Source organism: Callorhinchus milii, unplaced genomic scaffold, assembly GCF_018977255.1.
Source record: "Callorhinchus milii isolate IMCB2004 unplaced genomic scaffold, IMCB_Cmil_1.0 Scaffold3, whole genome shotgun sequence".
In the NCBI taxonomy this organism is placed as follows: domain Eukaryota; kingdom Metazoa; phylum Chordata; class Chondrichthyes; order Chimaeriformes; family Callorhinchidae; genus Callorhinchus; species Callorhinchus milii.
The window spans coordinates 84,370,974-84,387,942 of record NW_024704744.1 but is presented as its reverse complement, the minus strand read 5'-3'; the positions used below and the strand labels follow the sequence as shown (position 1 = coordinate 84,387,942).

The 16,969-nt window shown below is 42.4% G+C and overlaps 1 protein-coding gene across 1 annotated transcript in view; it reads right to left on the bottom strand.

Moving 5' to 3' along the window:
- Nucleotides 1-16,969, bottom strand: part of LOC103177989 (THADA armadillo repeat containing) — a 170,872-nt gene that overhangs the window by 123,953 nt on the left and 29,950 nt on the right. Inside the window, exons 20-25 of the mRNA XM_007892437.2 lie at nucleotides 16,198-16,355; nucleotides 11,566-11,675; nucleotides 10,095-10,227; nucleotides 9,041-9,163; nucleotides 6,137-6,259; nucleotides 127-218 (exon numbers count right to left, since the gene is read on the bottom strand). Of these exons, the coding sequence (XP_007890628.2) occupies nucleotides 127-218; nucleotides 6,137-6,259; nucleotides 9,041-9,163; nucleotides 10,095-10,227; nucleotides 11,566-11,675; nucleotides 16,198-16,355 (739 nt within the window). The remainder of the gene's footprint in view (nucleotides 1-126; nucleotides 219-6,136; nucleotides 6,260-9,040; nucleotides 9,164-10,094; nucleotides 10,228-11,565; nucleotides 11,676-16,197; nucleotides 16,356-16,969) is intronic.

The window sequence follows — 16,969 nt, the reverse complement described above, 5'->3', positions numbered from 1 at the left end:
CGAAAAAGTAGCCGCAAAAAAACAGGGTAACGTTTGTGCCACCATTTTCCTTTAAAGGTCATTCATTTGACCGTGTGATTATTTTACTTTACTGAAATGTCAGGTGAATAGGAATTGAACGGTCACCTGTTTTTCTTGGAGTGCTCATCCTTTCCTTTTTTCACTCCGAATATCCTGGTGATCAAAGTGCTAAACAGCAGTGTGGAGGAGTTCCTCACCTGGCGAAGGCAAAAGCACGGAGCAATTATGGAATGACACGATAACGAGTTATATCAAATGCAAGGATTATTATTATTACTATCTTTCAGTTCTGAACACATTTCAAGCCTGGTGGAAGCGAAAACTAAACAATCATTTCAGTTTTGCAGAATTACTGTCATGCTAAATACAACTGCTCTTGAAGGTATTTCAAGTTGCACATTCAACATTGTAGGGATTTCTTGTCTCAGTTATTTTGCCCCCCATGTCAAAAGGTTATGGGTTCAAACCCCATGACACGACTTGGGCTCACAGCCCAGGCTAACACTCTAATGGAGAACAAAGGAGCTTGTCTATCTGTCGTCAATCAGGTGAGACATTAAACCAAGGACTGTTCATTCATGTGGACTTTAAAGACCTCAAAGGCACTGGTCGAATGAGAAAGGAGTTTCTTTCGTTGTCCTAGCTAACAATCTACAAAATAAATTCATTAGTCACTTTGTGGGATCTTGTTGTGAGTAAATCAGCTGTTGGGGTTGTTTCTAAAATCATAGTCACTGCTCGAGAGACAACCAAAATCTACACTCCACAAGCTCCAACTCATCCAGGACTCTGCAGGCTTACATTCTCCCACATTAGTCTCTGTGAGCTCATCAACTGCATCCTCACCCTATTCGATCCCAATTTGATCTCCAACTCAATCGTTGTGAAGTGTTGACTCATTCCCCCTTACGTGAAAGGTAAATTGTTGGTCGTTGCTGTTGCCTCTACTGCCTCCCTGGCTAGTCCAGTCCACTTGTTCACAACTGTCTGTGTCAAGTCATTAAGTCTAAACTGTCTGGTTCACATTCTCTGCTCTGGGCTCGAGTTCGTGCCCCCTTGTTAAATATTACATTAAGATCAATACCATCGAACAGAGATACCATCATACTATGTTCCCCCAATGCAACAATGCATTTCAGATTATTTATAAGTGCAGCGACTATGTAAATAGCAGGCAAACGCGCTCTATGAAGAATAAATTGTGAATTGTGTATTTGCTTGCACACTGAGATTTTGGGAAGTGCTCTGCACAAGCCTTGAAACGTTGAAATGGCAAGTTCATTAAAGCAGTCTTGAGTAATGGCAGTTAAAATTAATGCAGATGTCTTGAACTGTTGAGTTCAGTAGCCCTTCACAGTCAGTTCCCACAATGATGTTATCAGCACTTGCTGTTGCAACAAAGACGTTTAGAAACATAACAGATACAAACCGTAATTCTTTTTTATGAAAAAAAAGTGAAATTAATGAGGAAACTGACGTTATGTGCAAGAGTTTTGGTTCTCTGCCAATTTTCTTCCCTTCCTTGTTCCTCGACAGAAAGGGTTTGACTCCTTTTTTAAAAAAAACTTCTACAGCTCCATGTGCCAGGGACCTCTGCTCCACCTCACCCCCCCACACTTGCGTCCTTCAAGTCCCGTCCCAAGACCCTCCTCTTCGACCGTGCCTTCGGTCACCCTCCTATCCTCCACCCTTCCTGGTCCCAACCACTAGCTCGGGTGCAGATCCCTGACTGTCCAGCGCCTTGGGATGTTCTTCTGACATGAAAGACGCTATAGAAATTTAATTTGTTGTTGTTGCCTTGCTCAAACGACCATTATTTACATGCGAGGCTCAACCCCAATGAGTGCCAGCTGGCGGGTACATCACAGCCTAGCCTGAGCCCTCCTCGTCCGAGCTCGAATTTCCCAATATGCAAACAAGGAGGTCCCGGGACAGAGGAAACTCTGGTTAATTTTCTCCTCCCTAATCCTGGGATGTAAGTAGCATAATGGAAATACGTTCAAATAGGTTCACCCTAGATCTTCACTTAAAAGATGAAAAAACATTCGCTGGGACTCTGTGTGAAACAAACTGAACAGACCAGAAAAGTTTCCAGAAGGAATTTCCTTGCTTTCACCTGCTCTTTAATATCCACTTGAAAGCAGACAGGCTTTTAGTTTAACGCCTTATTTGAAAAAACGATGTTTCCAATAGCACTGTGCTGCACTGGAGTGTTGGCCTAGACCAGGGTGGTCCAACTAGCGGCCCGCAGGCTGCATCCGGCACGTGGGAAGGTTTCATCTCATCCCCCGCAGTTCCACCCATTTTATCTGGCCCACCCGCTCCCTCCATAACCCATAAATGCTATGTTTCTGGAAGAGAAACACAAAATTATTGGTTATACAGCCTACCAACGTTTCTCAAATAGGGCATCTGGCGCCTCAGCAGCCAAAAGGTTGGACCATCCTGGCCTAGACTATGAGCTCAATATTTGGCACGACCTTACAAACCAGAGGTGAGAAAGTGCCACCAAGTGAGCAAGGCTAATATTCAACACAATTGGTCTCAGAAACCCTCAATTAGACGGGGCAGAGTTGCCCTGTGCTGACCATTATCCAGTGACTTTATCCTGGAAGTCAAATGCTGGGCAAGGACTGGATCAGTCTCAGCTTCATAACCACACAGCCTGGTGATGCTCAGCTTTGGAGTTTCACAAGTGACCACAAGGGAGAGTGGCCAGGGACCTGGAACTGACCCAGAACAAAGCCTTTGGGAAAGGTAGGGAGAAAATTGAAGCAATTTGTTTACGAAAATAAAAACGCTGTTTGAACTCTGATCACAGGCAATCGTTTGCCTTCGATTTTTGCCAACTATTTGCTAAACTTATTGAAGACTGTTTGGGGAATAAAAACCTAAACTGTCTGCAATTAGTCTGGAAAAAATAGACCAATCCCACGGACGCTAATAACAAGAAGCAGATGCATTGCAAAGAAATGCACTCGGCCAATGTTTCCCCTGCCTCCCCCGCCCAAAGCACAGCTGATGAATGTGCTTGGGATGGGAAGTAGAGGATGTGCACTCAGTGAATTTCATCAAGGAGTGAAATATTAGCAGAGAATTCAAAATGTAACACGACGGGGACTCATTTAATAAAATATCCTTGCAATTTGATGGCTGTATGTGCGAACCATTAATGGCACACTTACATTAACTTCGGAGTTCTTTCTCCATTCACCAGAACACTTTCTATTAATATCGTATAATGCTAATTTTTAAAAACGGGATCACATGCCAAAAGCAGTGCAGCCATAGTGTAAATTGGCTTATAACGCAATTGCACTGTGGACCCGATCATTGCTCGTACGGGTCAGCCAACTTTCCGTATTAAAGCAGCAGACTTCTGTGTCACACCTGAGTTTACCCTTTGTCGGGCACATGCAAAAGCAGGAAGTGTCCCAGACGACTACCACTTCTAGCGCTAAAAACAAGCCAATTTCTGGTTCATCGAGTCATCATCAATGTCACTTCCTACTTTGAGCATATGCAGAAAACAGTAAGTGTTGTTGGCGGTAACCACATTTTTCAGCCAAAGCCCATTCTAGATTTCTTCTCATTTTATACCTTTAAGAAATGTTTTCTGGTTCTTTGTTTAATTGGCTCATCTCTAAGTTTAGAATTACAGTTCCCTTGTTGCGAATTTGCCTATCAGAAGAAAAAATATCTTCCACCTCCCAATTAGATCACCCCTTAAGTTATCTATCCAGGGAATACAATCCAAGTTTACCCAGCTCCTGATTTATCAAATTCAATCAGAATTGATGAAAATATGAACGGTCAAATGGACACACATGACCAATAAAGGTCAGAACTTAATTCCTATTGCCTTGCCCATGCCCTCCACTCTTCCCAACTGGTTTACTGCTCATTCCTTAGCGTCCAAGCCTTCAGCCACAAGATTCCCGCTCTTTGCAACTTCTCTCCAAAATCTAATCATCTTGCTCTTTCTCTTTGTGCCTTCAAAATCCTCTTTGAATGTGCATTGGGTCAAATTTTACCCGGAGTAACTGGATTTTTGTCTGAATCAACCAGCATATTTACACCAGGTAAGAATACAAATGAACCGGGGGCTGGGCATTTTGTTCCATTTACCCGACGTCCAGGATTAACCGACATCTGGCAAAAGTGGATTCCACTGATTATGGGTAGTGATGAGGGCACAAGTTTCTATTCACAATATCATTGTAAATAACTTTGCCACAAAAAAAACGCCCATCATTGCGAGAGGTTCAAAGGAACACAACACTTAACCCTGGGGTAAAGTGGGTGAACTGTCAAGAAAGATTAGAGGAACAAGTCTGGAAAGAAGGTGGTTAAAAATGGAATCTTACTGCAATATTGGATGCAGTAGATGAGCTAAATTCAGGTCACATTATCAAAATATATGCCAAGGAATATAGGCCTAAAATATAGGCCTAAAGGAAATAAATGCAAATTAGTAAAAAAATACATTCAGAACAGCAACTAAAGAAAAGTGCCCACTCAAGATTTATAAATGTTTGGAATAATCGAACAAGCAAGATTTTGTTCAGCTACAAAATAAACAGTGACTGCATTTCACAATAAATTCTGTGAAGTGTTTTGTGACTCCCCCCACCTCTCCCCCATCCTCGCCTGACTCCACTGGCTTTCCATCACACAGAGGATACAGTTCAAGATGCTGGTCTTCACTTTTAAAACCCTCCATGGTGTTGCTCCCCTTACCTATGCGACCTCCTAACCCCCTACCAACCTGCCCACTCCCTCCCCTCAGTGGGCTCTGGCCTACTTCACATCCCCTGCCTAGCCCACCCCACTAATGGCGGGTGGGGCTTCAGCCTCTCTGTCCCACCCTCTGGAAATCCATCCCTCATCCCCTCCATCAAGACTGGTCTCAAGTCCAGTCTTTGACCATGCCTTCAGTCACCCTCCCCGAACCCCAGCACGAGTCCAAAATATTGATTGTCCAGCACCTTGGGATGTCTTCCCGATGGTAAAAGCGCTACACAAATGTAATTTTGTTGTTGTTGAAGGATGCAGGGGAGGGGGCGAGGTGAAGGTGAAAATGGGATGGAGTCCCAGAGGGACAAAACCCAGTTGGGCTGAATAGGCTTTTGTCACCCTGACTTTCCTGATATTCTTATGATTGACTAAATTCAAAGCAATTTTATGCTCAATTGACTGGAATTCTGGTTGATGGGAGTTCAAACTTTAATGAGAGGGGGTAATAAATGGATGGGGGGGAGCAGAAGAGGGCAATTGATTTGGAACGATTCAATCCTTCGGGATACATCTTATGCTGACCTGAAGGAACTCAATATAATTTATGATTTTTACTGATACAGCCCAGTGATGCCCAAAGTGTGATTGATCCTCCCAGTGTGTGATAACCTCTGATAACAGTACCTCCTAATAACATATATAGTTTGTGTGGTGTGATGGCCATCATGTGAGAGATCCCATGTATAGACCACAGTGAATGCCTAGCCATTCTGCCCTCACTCTCTGGAACTCCATCTCAGAGTCCTTCTGCCTTGCTCCCTCCTTCCCCATCTTCAAAAGCTGCCTTAAAACAATAATAAATTGGTCATTTTCAATCTACGACTGTTTGTGGGACATTGCTGTGCGCAATTGGCTGCCGCGTTCGCCCACAAATATACAGTCAATTCACTTTACAGTGTGTTCTGTGAAGCGCTTTGGGACGTCCTCCCGACGTGAAAAGCGCTATATCAAATGCAAGGATTATTAAGACCCATCTTTCTGACTGCACCTTTGGTCACCCTCTCACCTCCTTCTCCCCCCCAGCCCCGTGCCCCCCAGCTCAGGCTTCCAGTCAGCTGTGCGAAGAGTTTTGATGTCCTCCCAACAGAAAAGGCGCTGTAGAAATGTAATTGCTGTCATTTAGATAAGCCTCAATGATGGTCCATTTTGCACATTCAACAATAAAACAGACAACACGAGTAGAATCGCGGAGCACTATCCCTAGTTCCTTGAATGTTTGTTCAATTCTGGACTAAAATAAGCAGACACTTTGGTTTTGAAAGAAATCCAATTATTGTACTAGGTTTTCCAAAACAAAAGAAGAAGGATTATGACTTACTGCCCACACAGGAGATGTAAAGCCAAGGATAGCTGCTTGTGTTCCATCTGCCACATATGGAATAACGCTTTCACTTAATCTGGTGTCTCTGAACAATGCTCGCAAGACATTCAGAGCGTGAACCTGCCAAAAATATAAAGATTGTGCGTAAGCAGCTACTTGTGAAAGACATAAAATATTGGAAATTCTGAGGAATATAGCAGTTTTTTTTGCAATCAAAATATTTCCAATGCAGATCCTCAATTCCTTTGTAAGTTTATGACTGCACTCGGGGGCGTTTGCTATGTTGGCAGGGTCCTCGTGAATCTCCAGTTCATGTTCCAGAGCCGCTAGGTGTTCGCTGACAGGTTCAGTCACACCGAAGGGACACAGCCAGAGGCAAAGCCGACGTGGAAGCTACTGCTTCCAAGCAATGGTTTTATTTAATTTTAAGACTCTGAACTGGTGCCAGGAGGTTGAGTAGAGGTGCCACGTGAAGCAAGCCTCTCCACTTTTTTCTAAACCCAGGAAGTGCTGGATGATCCGAAACTCCATAATAATTCACAATTCCATAATAATAACACTTGGATTTGGTATAGGCCTTATTACATCTTTGAGACGTCTCAAAGCACTTCACAGGATATACTGTAAAGTGAATTGACCGTATACTTTGTGGGCGAAACGCAGCAGTCAATTGCGCACAGCAGCATCCCACAATTATGGATTGAGTGACCAAATTTTTTTTTTTTTTTTTTAAGAGATTATTACCCCCAGAAAGCCAATCAACTACACAACTGGATTCCTACTTACTGCTAGGTGAACGGAGTTATGTGGAATAAGGAAACATGCCTAACGTTTCGCCCTGTCCAGGAATCAAGCCTGGGTCCTCTTGCTTGCAAGGTGAGTGCTCTAACCACTACGCTGCAGGACTCCACAATTCTAAAGCCCGGCAGCTTTCTCGCTGAAACCTCTTATGAATCAAATGGCTACATTATACCACAGCCATGGCATCAAGTCTTTGCTACCACACTTTTGATTGTAGAGGGCACAATTTATAAAGCTGCAGCAGTCATTTTGCACACAGTAATGTTCCACAAGACAGACAGAAGGTGAATGACTAATTTTATCTGAGGACCACGACACTGGAAGAAACATACTTCTCTTTTTCAATAATGGCATTATATCTTTGAACACTCAGCCAGACAGGCAGGTGGGACCTCAGTTTCACTTGTTGCTGAAGGACAGCACCTCCAGCAATGTAGCACTCCACCACTAGCTCATGAGCTCAAAGTCCTGATGTGCAGCTAGAACCAACAATATTCTGACTCAGAGGCAAGACTTCTACCAACTAAGGCAAGCTTGACACCTTAAAAAATCTAATAATAATCCATGCAGGTGATACAGGGTCCATGACATTGAAACATCTTAAAGGGCTCAGCAGGTAACTTGTACCAAGACTAGTGACTACATTTCCAGACAGCCAATTTTCCCGTGCAAGACATTAAAAAATTAAAGTGATAGAGCCCTGTTATAAATACACCACTGATTCTCCCAAAGGTTCATTAAATCAAGTACTTGTACACAGACACCCGAGTTTCTTTTGAAAGTCTTTGCCTTTTTTTTTGAAAGTCTCTGGTTTCTGCCAGGCACCAGAAATGTTTTGTCCATATCTTCTTGTCAATTACACTGACGCTAATCAATTTCAGGTCCTTCAAGCAGAGAAAACATGCTGGGAACCAGTCAAACAGACACAGGTAATTTTTTTAAAAAAATGATTAACAAAGCTTTCCTTTAGACTCTGGGATCTTTGTTGTTCTCAATTAAACCAAGAATCGTGGTTGAGGATGAGGCTTTATTTAAATAGATAAAAAAAGGACAATACTAATAAAGGAAAGCTTGTGCAATAATAATCCTTGCATTTGATGTAGCGCCTTATCACATCTTCGAGACGTCTCAAAGCACTTCACAGCGTACGCTGTAAAAATGTATTGACTGTATATTTTTTAGGCAAAACAAAGCTAGTTGCTGTGCTTGGGTAATAGTGCCAGAAACCTTTGCAGCCTGCTGAAACTGAAATAATATTTAACACGTTAGCAAACAGTGAAAGGGAAATATTTAATGTGGCTCCACAGAGCAAACACAAAGCAAATGTGTCATGTCAGGTCTGTGCTGAGGGAGAGCCACCCTCCCCACCACCAGCATCAAAATGAATGTTCGGTCACAGTTTTGACATTTTTACCAATTCTGTGGTACCCCTGTTAAAAAGCATATCACAGAATGACTCAAAATACTGTAACCCATTTTCTACACTAGAAAGGGAGCTCTGAATTCACTGCTAAATGAGCCTCATTGTTGAATTATAATCTGCAAACCCTCACCACTTGCACATTCAAAATCACTTACTATGTAAAGGCTGGTTAATATTTAACAGCATAGCTTTTTGAGCGTACCAAACAAGCTCGACCATTTAATGAAAAAAATCAAGTTACACACAAGTGCCAGAGTGAATGAAAGAGCAAAGGACACTATGAGCTGCAGTGATCTACGAATAACACTGCATTATGACTTAGTCTACCTCAGAAACAAAAAAAAACCTTACATTTGCCTTCACAAGAGAGATACGGATGAAGAAGCCCCTTCGACCCATTTGATCTCATTCTTCCATAATAAAAATAAATTGGTCACTTGGATCCACAACTGTTTGTGGGACACTGCTGTGTGCAATTGGCTGCTGTGTTTTGCCCATAAAATATACAGTCAATTCACTTTACAGTTTTTTTCAAAGACATGATAAGGCGCTATATCAAATGCAATGATTATCATTACATACCCACCCTTTGGAATACTGCATAAAGTCAGCTGAACAGCACTTGGAAAGAATGCAATGGGAAAGCCAGAGCCTCTCTATCTCTGCTTATCTACTACCTGTGGGATGGTGCTGGCATCATCTTGGCACATTTCTGATGGCAAGGCCAATGGCATCAGCTCCTTCATTGTCATTTTCAGAAGACCCAAGTTGGAGCCCTTTGGTTCAGAAGATACTAACGCCTGGGAGAGGAGGAATAATTAATCAATCAATGGATTAATCAAAGGATTATTATTATATTTTATTCAACAAGATTTCATTTTGAATAAAAAAAATTCAGGTCCATGAAATCATTCAAAAATCTAATTTAATCAAATGATTGCAGGAACCCATCGTTATGCTTAAGAATATCAAACCAGACTTGCTAGTTCCGTGCATGTCACCTACACATGGAAATTTCCATGTCTGTAATGGAACACGCACTCTTTCCCTTGGAGGGATTCACCTTGCTATCCTAATTCCGAAGAATATCAGGTTATTCAACCACAAAGTCTCATTGGGGTACTGCTGCAGTTTAAACCAGTTAAAACCTTGCTATTTAAGTACACTGTGTCAAGCTTTCCTCATTGCTTGTCAAACAAGGACATCCTACTCAATGGCACTTTGGCTTGCAAGGTAAACAACGTTTGTATAGCACCTTTCACATCAGGTGGACGTTCCAAAGCACTGGGACACTTTGGGACGTAATTTGATTGATTAAACAGGAACCAAATTAGACAAATTCCTGCTTCTTGTGACCAGTCTTTCCCTGCAAGTCCTGCTCGTGGCTGGTCAGTCATTAGCAGTGCCCTGGAGATTACAGACCTGCCTGGAACTGAACTACCAAGAACACCCCGCTGGGGTTGATTTGATTCTGACATTCTGTTACCAATCAGATCACCCTGGAGTCAATTCAGCTCGACTCCACACCCCAACACCCCACCCTCGATCAATGGGAAAAGAGGGATATAGGAGGGGGGGAAATAAAGGATAGGGGATTGCAAGATCTGCCATGGTTCAATAAAATGGTAGAGCGGGCTTGACAGGCTGAATGGCCTTCTTCTGTTCCTATTCCTCAGAGAGGCAGTGACAACCAAGAAGGTGTGAGCAATAGTGTATTCCCCGTCAAAATACCTGAATATAAAATGGAATCCCAGCGCTTCGTCGAGTGGCACAAAGCTTCGAGGCTGGGTCACTGGATTTGATTTCCTGCAGAACATCTTCTAACCAGCACTGAGGTAACTTCTGCAAACTCCTGTTATTGCAGCTGGAGGGTGGGGCGAGGCAAGAGAGAAAACATAAAGAGAATGGGTTTTGTCATGCTCTATAACAAACAATGATTCTGCTCTCACAACCTTCTTTGCCCCTCAGAAGAAAGAGAATCACCAGGACATTGCCAGGTGTACAACGTTCATTTTCATTACAGTACAGGTGAGGCAGTGATTTCAGTGTACTCCTGACCGGAAATTACAACCATTAGTTTCGGTTGCTTGTCTGCTATTTACATTTGAATTTCTCTCCCCTTCACCAGTGTGAAACTCGGCAATCTTCACCTGGCCACGTTAGGAGGAGGAAAACTTGCAGGGTTGATGGAGTGGTCAGTTCCACTCCTGATGAGATAGCTAGAGGTGGAGCAAAGGTCAGCATTGATGGGGCTCTGAGGCCGATTATCGTGTTTTTAAACCAATTTGAGGAGGAAAGCATGATTGCAAGAGAGAGAAAAATCATTTTATTTTATTGAAGAAAATCCAATAAATATCAATGTAAATCCAATTTCAGATAATAATAATAATAATCCTTGCATTTAATATAGCGCCTTATCACGTCTTTGAGATGTCTCAAAGCGCTTCACAGAAAAAACTGTAAAGTGATATACTGTGAAACTCGTGTGACTGTGTATTTTGGGGGACAAAATAGATCAAGACAAAAGATGCATTTAACTTTAAACAATAACATCAGGACCAGGATGGAATGAATATTAACTGGATTAAGCACCCTGCATGGAGAAATAAAAGAGGCAAGTCAGTATGGTATCCACTGTACTGTTATAAACAAGTTCCAGCTCAGGAAGATAATTATGTCTACAGTATAAAATTACATTTACATAGCGCCTTTCATTTCGGAAAGACGTCCAAGGCACAATGCCAAACACACCTTCATTGGTTTTGGGTTTAAGCCACTGAAAGGAATGATCTCTTCACATCCCTCCTAAAAATAAGCTTCTTTATGGAGAAAGTCGCTATTCAAAAAGAAAAGGGAGTTTCAATCGATGCATATGGCCAACAGTCCTCCAGATGAATTGATCAGTCACTTCAGGGCTGTTTGTGGGACATTACTGTGCACAGGTTGGCTGCCTCGTTCATCTACAAACAAGGTCACTACATTTTACAAAAAACTTTTGAAGGACTTTGAGAGGTTTCCAGCAATACAAGGGGGTAAATCAAAATGTAAGGATTATTATTATATTATTTATGATATAATTCTGGACATCTAAACTCACCCAATGCTCCTCAGTGAGTATCACCTAGCAATTCTTTGTCAACGAGACTATGATTAGATTTAACTAAGAAATATGAGGCTCTGGAGAACCATTAGAATAATTTACCTGGTAAGCATTTCGGTGAGCTTCACAAATCCAACATACGCAAGCTCAAACGCACCTCTGTGTCTCGACTGTAGAAGTTGTCGTTTAAAGTATACTCCAATGTCTTCAATCTGAGGAGCAAGAAAAAAAAAAGCAAAGCTTCCAAATAATTCTTTCATAATGAATGATGGAAACCTACGCCATTTATTCAAGTTGTGCGTGCCTAAATGTTTCCTTTCCAGGATAACAAAATGATAAATAAAAGAAGCAAGCTACAGGGGGCTGGGGAAAGGGCAGGTAAATGGGACTGAAAGGGTTGCTCTTAAAAGTGCCAGAACAGACACGATGGGCACAATGGTTTTCTTCTGTGTTGTAAATTTCTATGGTTCTATGATTGATGCACCACCTAAAATCTTCACATTGCTTCAGTTTGTAGTCTCTACTTTGAGGTTCTTTGAGATTGAGTGAGATACTGATACAGTGCCAGTGATGCCATCCTTTGGATGAGCCACTCTCTGATGAGCCAGGTCGTATCTCTTCTGTCTGATCAGGTGATGACTGAAGATCTATGATAAAATTTACAAAGAATAAAGGGTTTTTCCTGGTGTCCTTGCCTGTTGGTGGGAGCTTGCTGTGTGCAAAAGGCGACAAATACAGTCACTACACTTGACAGCAATTTGCTCTGAAGCACTTTCGGATGCACTGTATCAAATGCAGATTAACAACACTACAGCAAACAGTAAGGTCAGTGCAGTCTGACAAGCAATGATAAACATGGTTCCACGTATGTGTTTTTTAAAAAAAGGAATTAGTAACAATGCAGTGTCGAACACGTACCATTTGTTGATACCGGACCTTCTTTTGTGTAATGGATTTTTCTTCATAAGCATGGAGCTGAAAATTTGCCCTCCCCTCACCCTGACCATTTCCCCCCTCCTCGCTCCCTCCCTTCCCTCCCCTCACCCTGACCATTTCCCCCCTCCTTGCTCCCTCCCTTCCCTCCCCTCACCATTTCCCCCCTCCTTGCTCCCTAACTTCCCTCCCCTCACCCTGACCATTTCCCCCCTGCTCGGGTCCTGACCCAACTGTGCAGCGCCTTGGGACGTCCTCCTGACGTGAAAGGCGCTTTATAAATGGAATCTTGTTGTTGTTGTTGTTCATACAGCAAATACATTTGTTATCTGAAATAACAGTTCAATTTATTCACGCTACTGCCCTCCCTGACCCAGCTGGATTCTGTTTCCCTTCAGCTAGTCTCTGAAGTCAGGCACATCGATACTCCTGACAGTGAGTCTGACGCACATCTCACTGTATCATGCTCTGCCTGGGTCAGGCTGCGGGAGGGATGGAACACACCAGCACACAGTCCTCAGACCACACACATTCAAAGTAGCACCTCTGCTTGTGGGTGAAGGGGTTGGGGGGGGGGGGGAAGAAAAGTGCTGTTTTACTTCCAATTAATTTCTACTTAAAACCTTGCATCTGACAGATTGTTAGTGGTAGATTCACATTATTAATGATCCCGCCAGTAAAAGCAGGGTTAATAGGCATCCTGCTCCGATAGCTTGATTAACTCAAAGTGCAGAAATGCACGAGGATTAAAATTGAAAGCACCACATGGTGGGATAGGGGTTGGACAAGAACATGTAACAGAGAGCTCCGTGACTTGCATTTGAACCCGGTTAAAACAAAGAGATTAAGCGCTCTCTCTCTCTGGTGGCAGCTACGAACACTGAAAGGAGTTTTCAAATAATCATTTCAAATAATGTCATGGGATCTTTCAAGTCCAACAGAAAACAGGCAGAGGGGACCTCAGATTAACATCTCATCTGAAAGACGACATCTCCGTCAATGAATTACCAGCTTTTATATAAAAAAAATCTAGAATCACCATAACTTTGCCCACCACAAACATTCCAGCACCCACTTTCTCAAAATAGAGCTTTATCAAGTCTTTGAGACATCTCAAAGTGCTTCACAGAATATATTGTAAAGTGGATTGACTTTGTACTTTGTGGGTGAAACTCTGCAGCCAATTGCGCACAACAGTGTCCCACAAAAGCCGTGAATTGAGTGACTTTTTTTTGGAAGGATTATTATCCCCAGAAAACAATCTGCCAATCGACTAACAACTAGGTTCTTACTTACAGCTAGGTAAACAGAGGTGTGGAGTAAAGAAACTTGCCTAAAGTTTTGACCCACCTGGGAATCAAAATCAAGTCCTCTTGCTTACGAGGCGAGCGCTCTAATCATTACGCTACAGGATTTATGGTTGAAGGTCATGGTCGATGTTCTGCTTTCACACTCTTTCATTTCTTGCACTGACAAAAGGTCCAAAAAGTCTATCAAAACAGTGGGAGAGCAAAACAGCCTTTTCCTGAGCTTTGGCAATGATAATTTTTTTCCCACAATTATTTTCTTTAAAGTAAATTTGCTATCCAGTTTGGTAGCCATTTCAGTTACGGACTGCAGGCTGCTTTTAGCACAGGGATCTCCAGTTCGTGATCACTGTATTTTCAACCCCCAAATCTATCGTTTTTTTAAAAAAACACACAAATCCCATCCAGATTGCAAGGATAGAGGAATGCTGAGAGCATTTTGTAAGGGGTGAAGGGGGCACGTATCCAAATCTCCTGTTTTATGGATTCCAGAGCGTGAAATAAGGAACATCTTTTCACCCCAAATCTCTATTGAAGTTGCCGCGTTAAAGTGGTTTTAGGTTGGAGCCATAAAGCACACATGAAAGCAAGATGGCAATATTCCAGAAGGAGCAGCAATTGATCATGGGTTCTATTAAAATGTTTGCTCAATTGTACCAGTTACCGGCTTCAACACCCAAGATTAATTTCAACAGTCCGCAATATATCAGGTCAACTAACTTGAATATAACATTAGTTGCACTAGAGAATCCAGCATATCCGCTAATTGGGATAGGCCCCATCGCAGATATGAAAGACATGCAGATAATTTGTCTCTCTGTTGCGTGTGTACGTGTATATGTGTCTCCCTCTCTATTTCTCTCTCTCTTGTCTTGTACATATCTGAATCGGATTTTTCTCCCTCTCCCTGCTTGGTAACAGTACCGCTCCATTAAAATCACGGCGCTAGATTTCTCAAGCACAATTTAAAAGAGAAACATTTACAACTTTGCAGCCTGACTCGACTTCCACATCAGAGGTGATGTCAGGCCAACTGTATAACAAATGGAATCCTGCTGCACCGGAGCATTTAATGGCACTTGTCCAGCTACTGTCACGCCAACAATCCACTCCTCTAAGTCTCACTGATGAGCCAAACAGATGCCTACAGCCCGGCCTGACTTAAGCCAGGTGAGTGTGCTCCCAGTTTAGTTCAATCCCCAATCTTAGTATTAAACGGGAAACAGAGGGGAATATTGGAGTGGACCAGAAAGGACCATTGTAATCTAAGTGCTGTCCTTAAAACAAAAGTTAAACAAAAGTCCCGTCTGTCCTTCTGGGTGGACGGGAAAGATTCCTTGGCACAATTTGAAAAGAGAAGGGAGTTTCTCCTAGAGTCCTGGCCAATAATCTCCTAGATAAAAATCAGTCATTCACTTCATGGCTGTTTGTGGGAAGATGCTGTGCGCAAATTGGCTGTTTATTCGCCTACAGAATATACAACCATTGCACTCTACAGTAAGCCCTGTGAAGCACTTTGAGATGTCTCGATGACATGATAAGGCTCTATATCAAATGCAAATATAACTGCACATCTGCAAGTACTTTGAAGCTTCATGTTACCACTGGTACGACAGTTTAAACAAACACAATTAAATAATAAAATGTAACTCAATCCTGGATAATTCCACACACAGAAGACATTCTATTGGAATAGCAAAGCAATCCTTGCATCCGGTATTGTTAAACAATTTACAGGCAGCAGAAATACACAGGAAATAGTAGATGGCAGGCAAGATCTTGTGACTCTAAAATTCAATCCAGAGGTTCCAATTGCATTCTAAACTAAGAGAAAAACATCAGGAAAAAGTTTGGGTTAGTAAGGGACTGCTTTCTCTCCACTCAGTTAAATTAACACCCTCCATAACTCCCTCTACATCTTCCGGACCCTTCACCTAAAATGCCTCCAACATTTAAACAACAAGAAAAACTGCAGCTCTGTTGGGGCCTCTGTGGAAACGGAGTTAGGCCAGGAATGATGAAAGTTTAAGTGGTGTGGCAAGGACATTAACAACAGGGTACAAACAGCTGATGAAAGAGCAGCCAGAGAGCCAGTTTCATCACGTGTTGAAAAAAAATCTTTGCGAAAAAAAAGTGCTCTATGGTTCCGCTCCACCATTTATCACAGGGTTTTACCCGTCTCATTTATTTTTTGAGTGACTAAATGGACAAAGGTACCATCGAGTGCAAGACTATGCCGCACCTAAAGCCTGTCCACTCCCAGCCTCCGTTCATTGTTCCCCCTCAACCCCCTGTCTCCAGCCATCCCCTCCATAGTCGCCAGCCACCTTTCCACACGCACAGCCACCAACCAGTCCACACCAGCCTCCAAGAAAAGCATCAGAACAGTCCGACCGATGAAGCACAAAGAGACAGTTTGTCACTCAATGCACAGGACAAAAAAGTACTGAATATCGTTACAAGGAACTGCTCAAAAACAGATAATGAAAAGTACCTGGGGAACTGTCAGTAGTCCATCCTCGGAGTCAGACGATGACTGGAGCGGCAAGTTCTGACACAACAATCCCAGGAGCAAAGAGATTTCTTTCATACTTCTCCAGCAACACACCAGAACCATTTGGGCAGTGACCTGGAAAGCTTGGCCGGTCTGATCTGCGTTCAATAAATAAAGAGATCACAATATGAAGGGTGACACTTACCACAACGATGGTCATTCATTTCATGATTGTCTGCACACAGGTTGGTTGGCAGTACTGACAAGTTTTGCGAGTTTATTGCACAAGTTTCCGATGATAATTAAAAGCTTTTTTGGGGGTTGGTACTCAACTTTTACTCTTCACAGTCGTGTCCAACATTACATTGGACACGACAAGCAGGGTTCTGGATTGTGATTAGGAAGGAGCAGGTTGATTTTGTAAAGAAATGAGAGATTTGGTGAAATTACAGAGATCAGAAAACTAAAAGCCCTGAAATATCCCAATATCACAGATCACACTGGCTAATTTTTTTTTAAACTTTAGTAAATAGATTATAATCCTTGCATTTGATGTAGGACTTTTCATGTTGGGAGGACATTGCAAAATGCTTCACAAGATTTAATAATACGCCTTACATCGGGTATAGAGCCTTTCACATCAAGGAGGCATCTCACAGCACTTCACTGGGTTTTACTGTGAGATCCATTGATTGTTTCTTTTGTGCACAAACACAGCAGCCACATTTTGTACATAGTTTCGTACCACAAATAGCCATGAAGTGAATGCTGA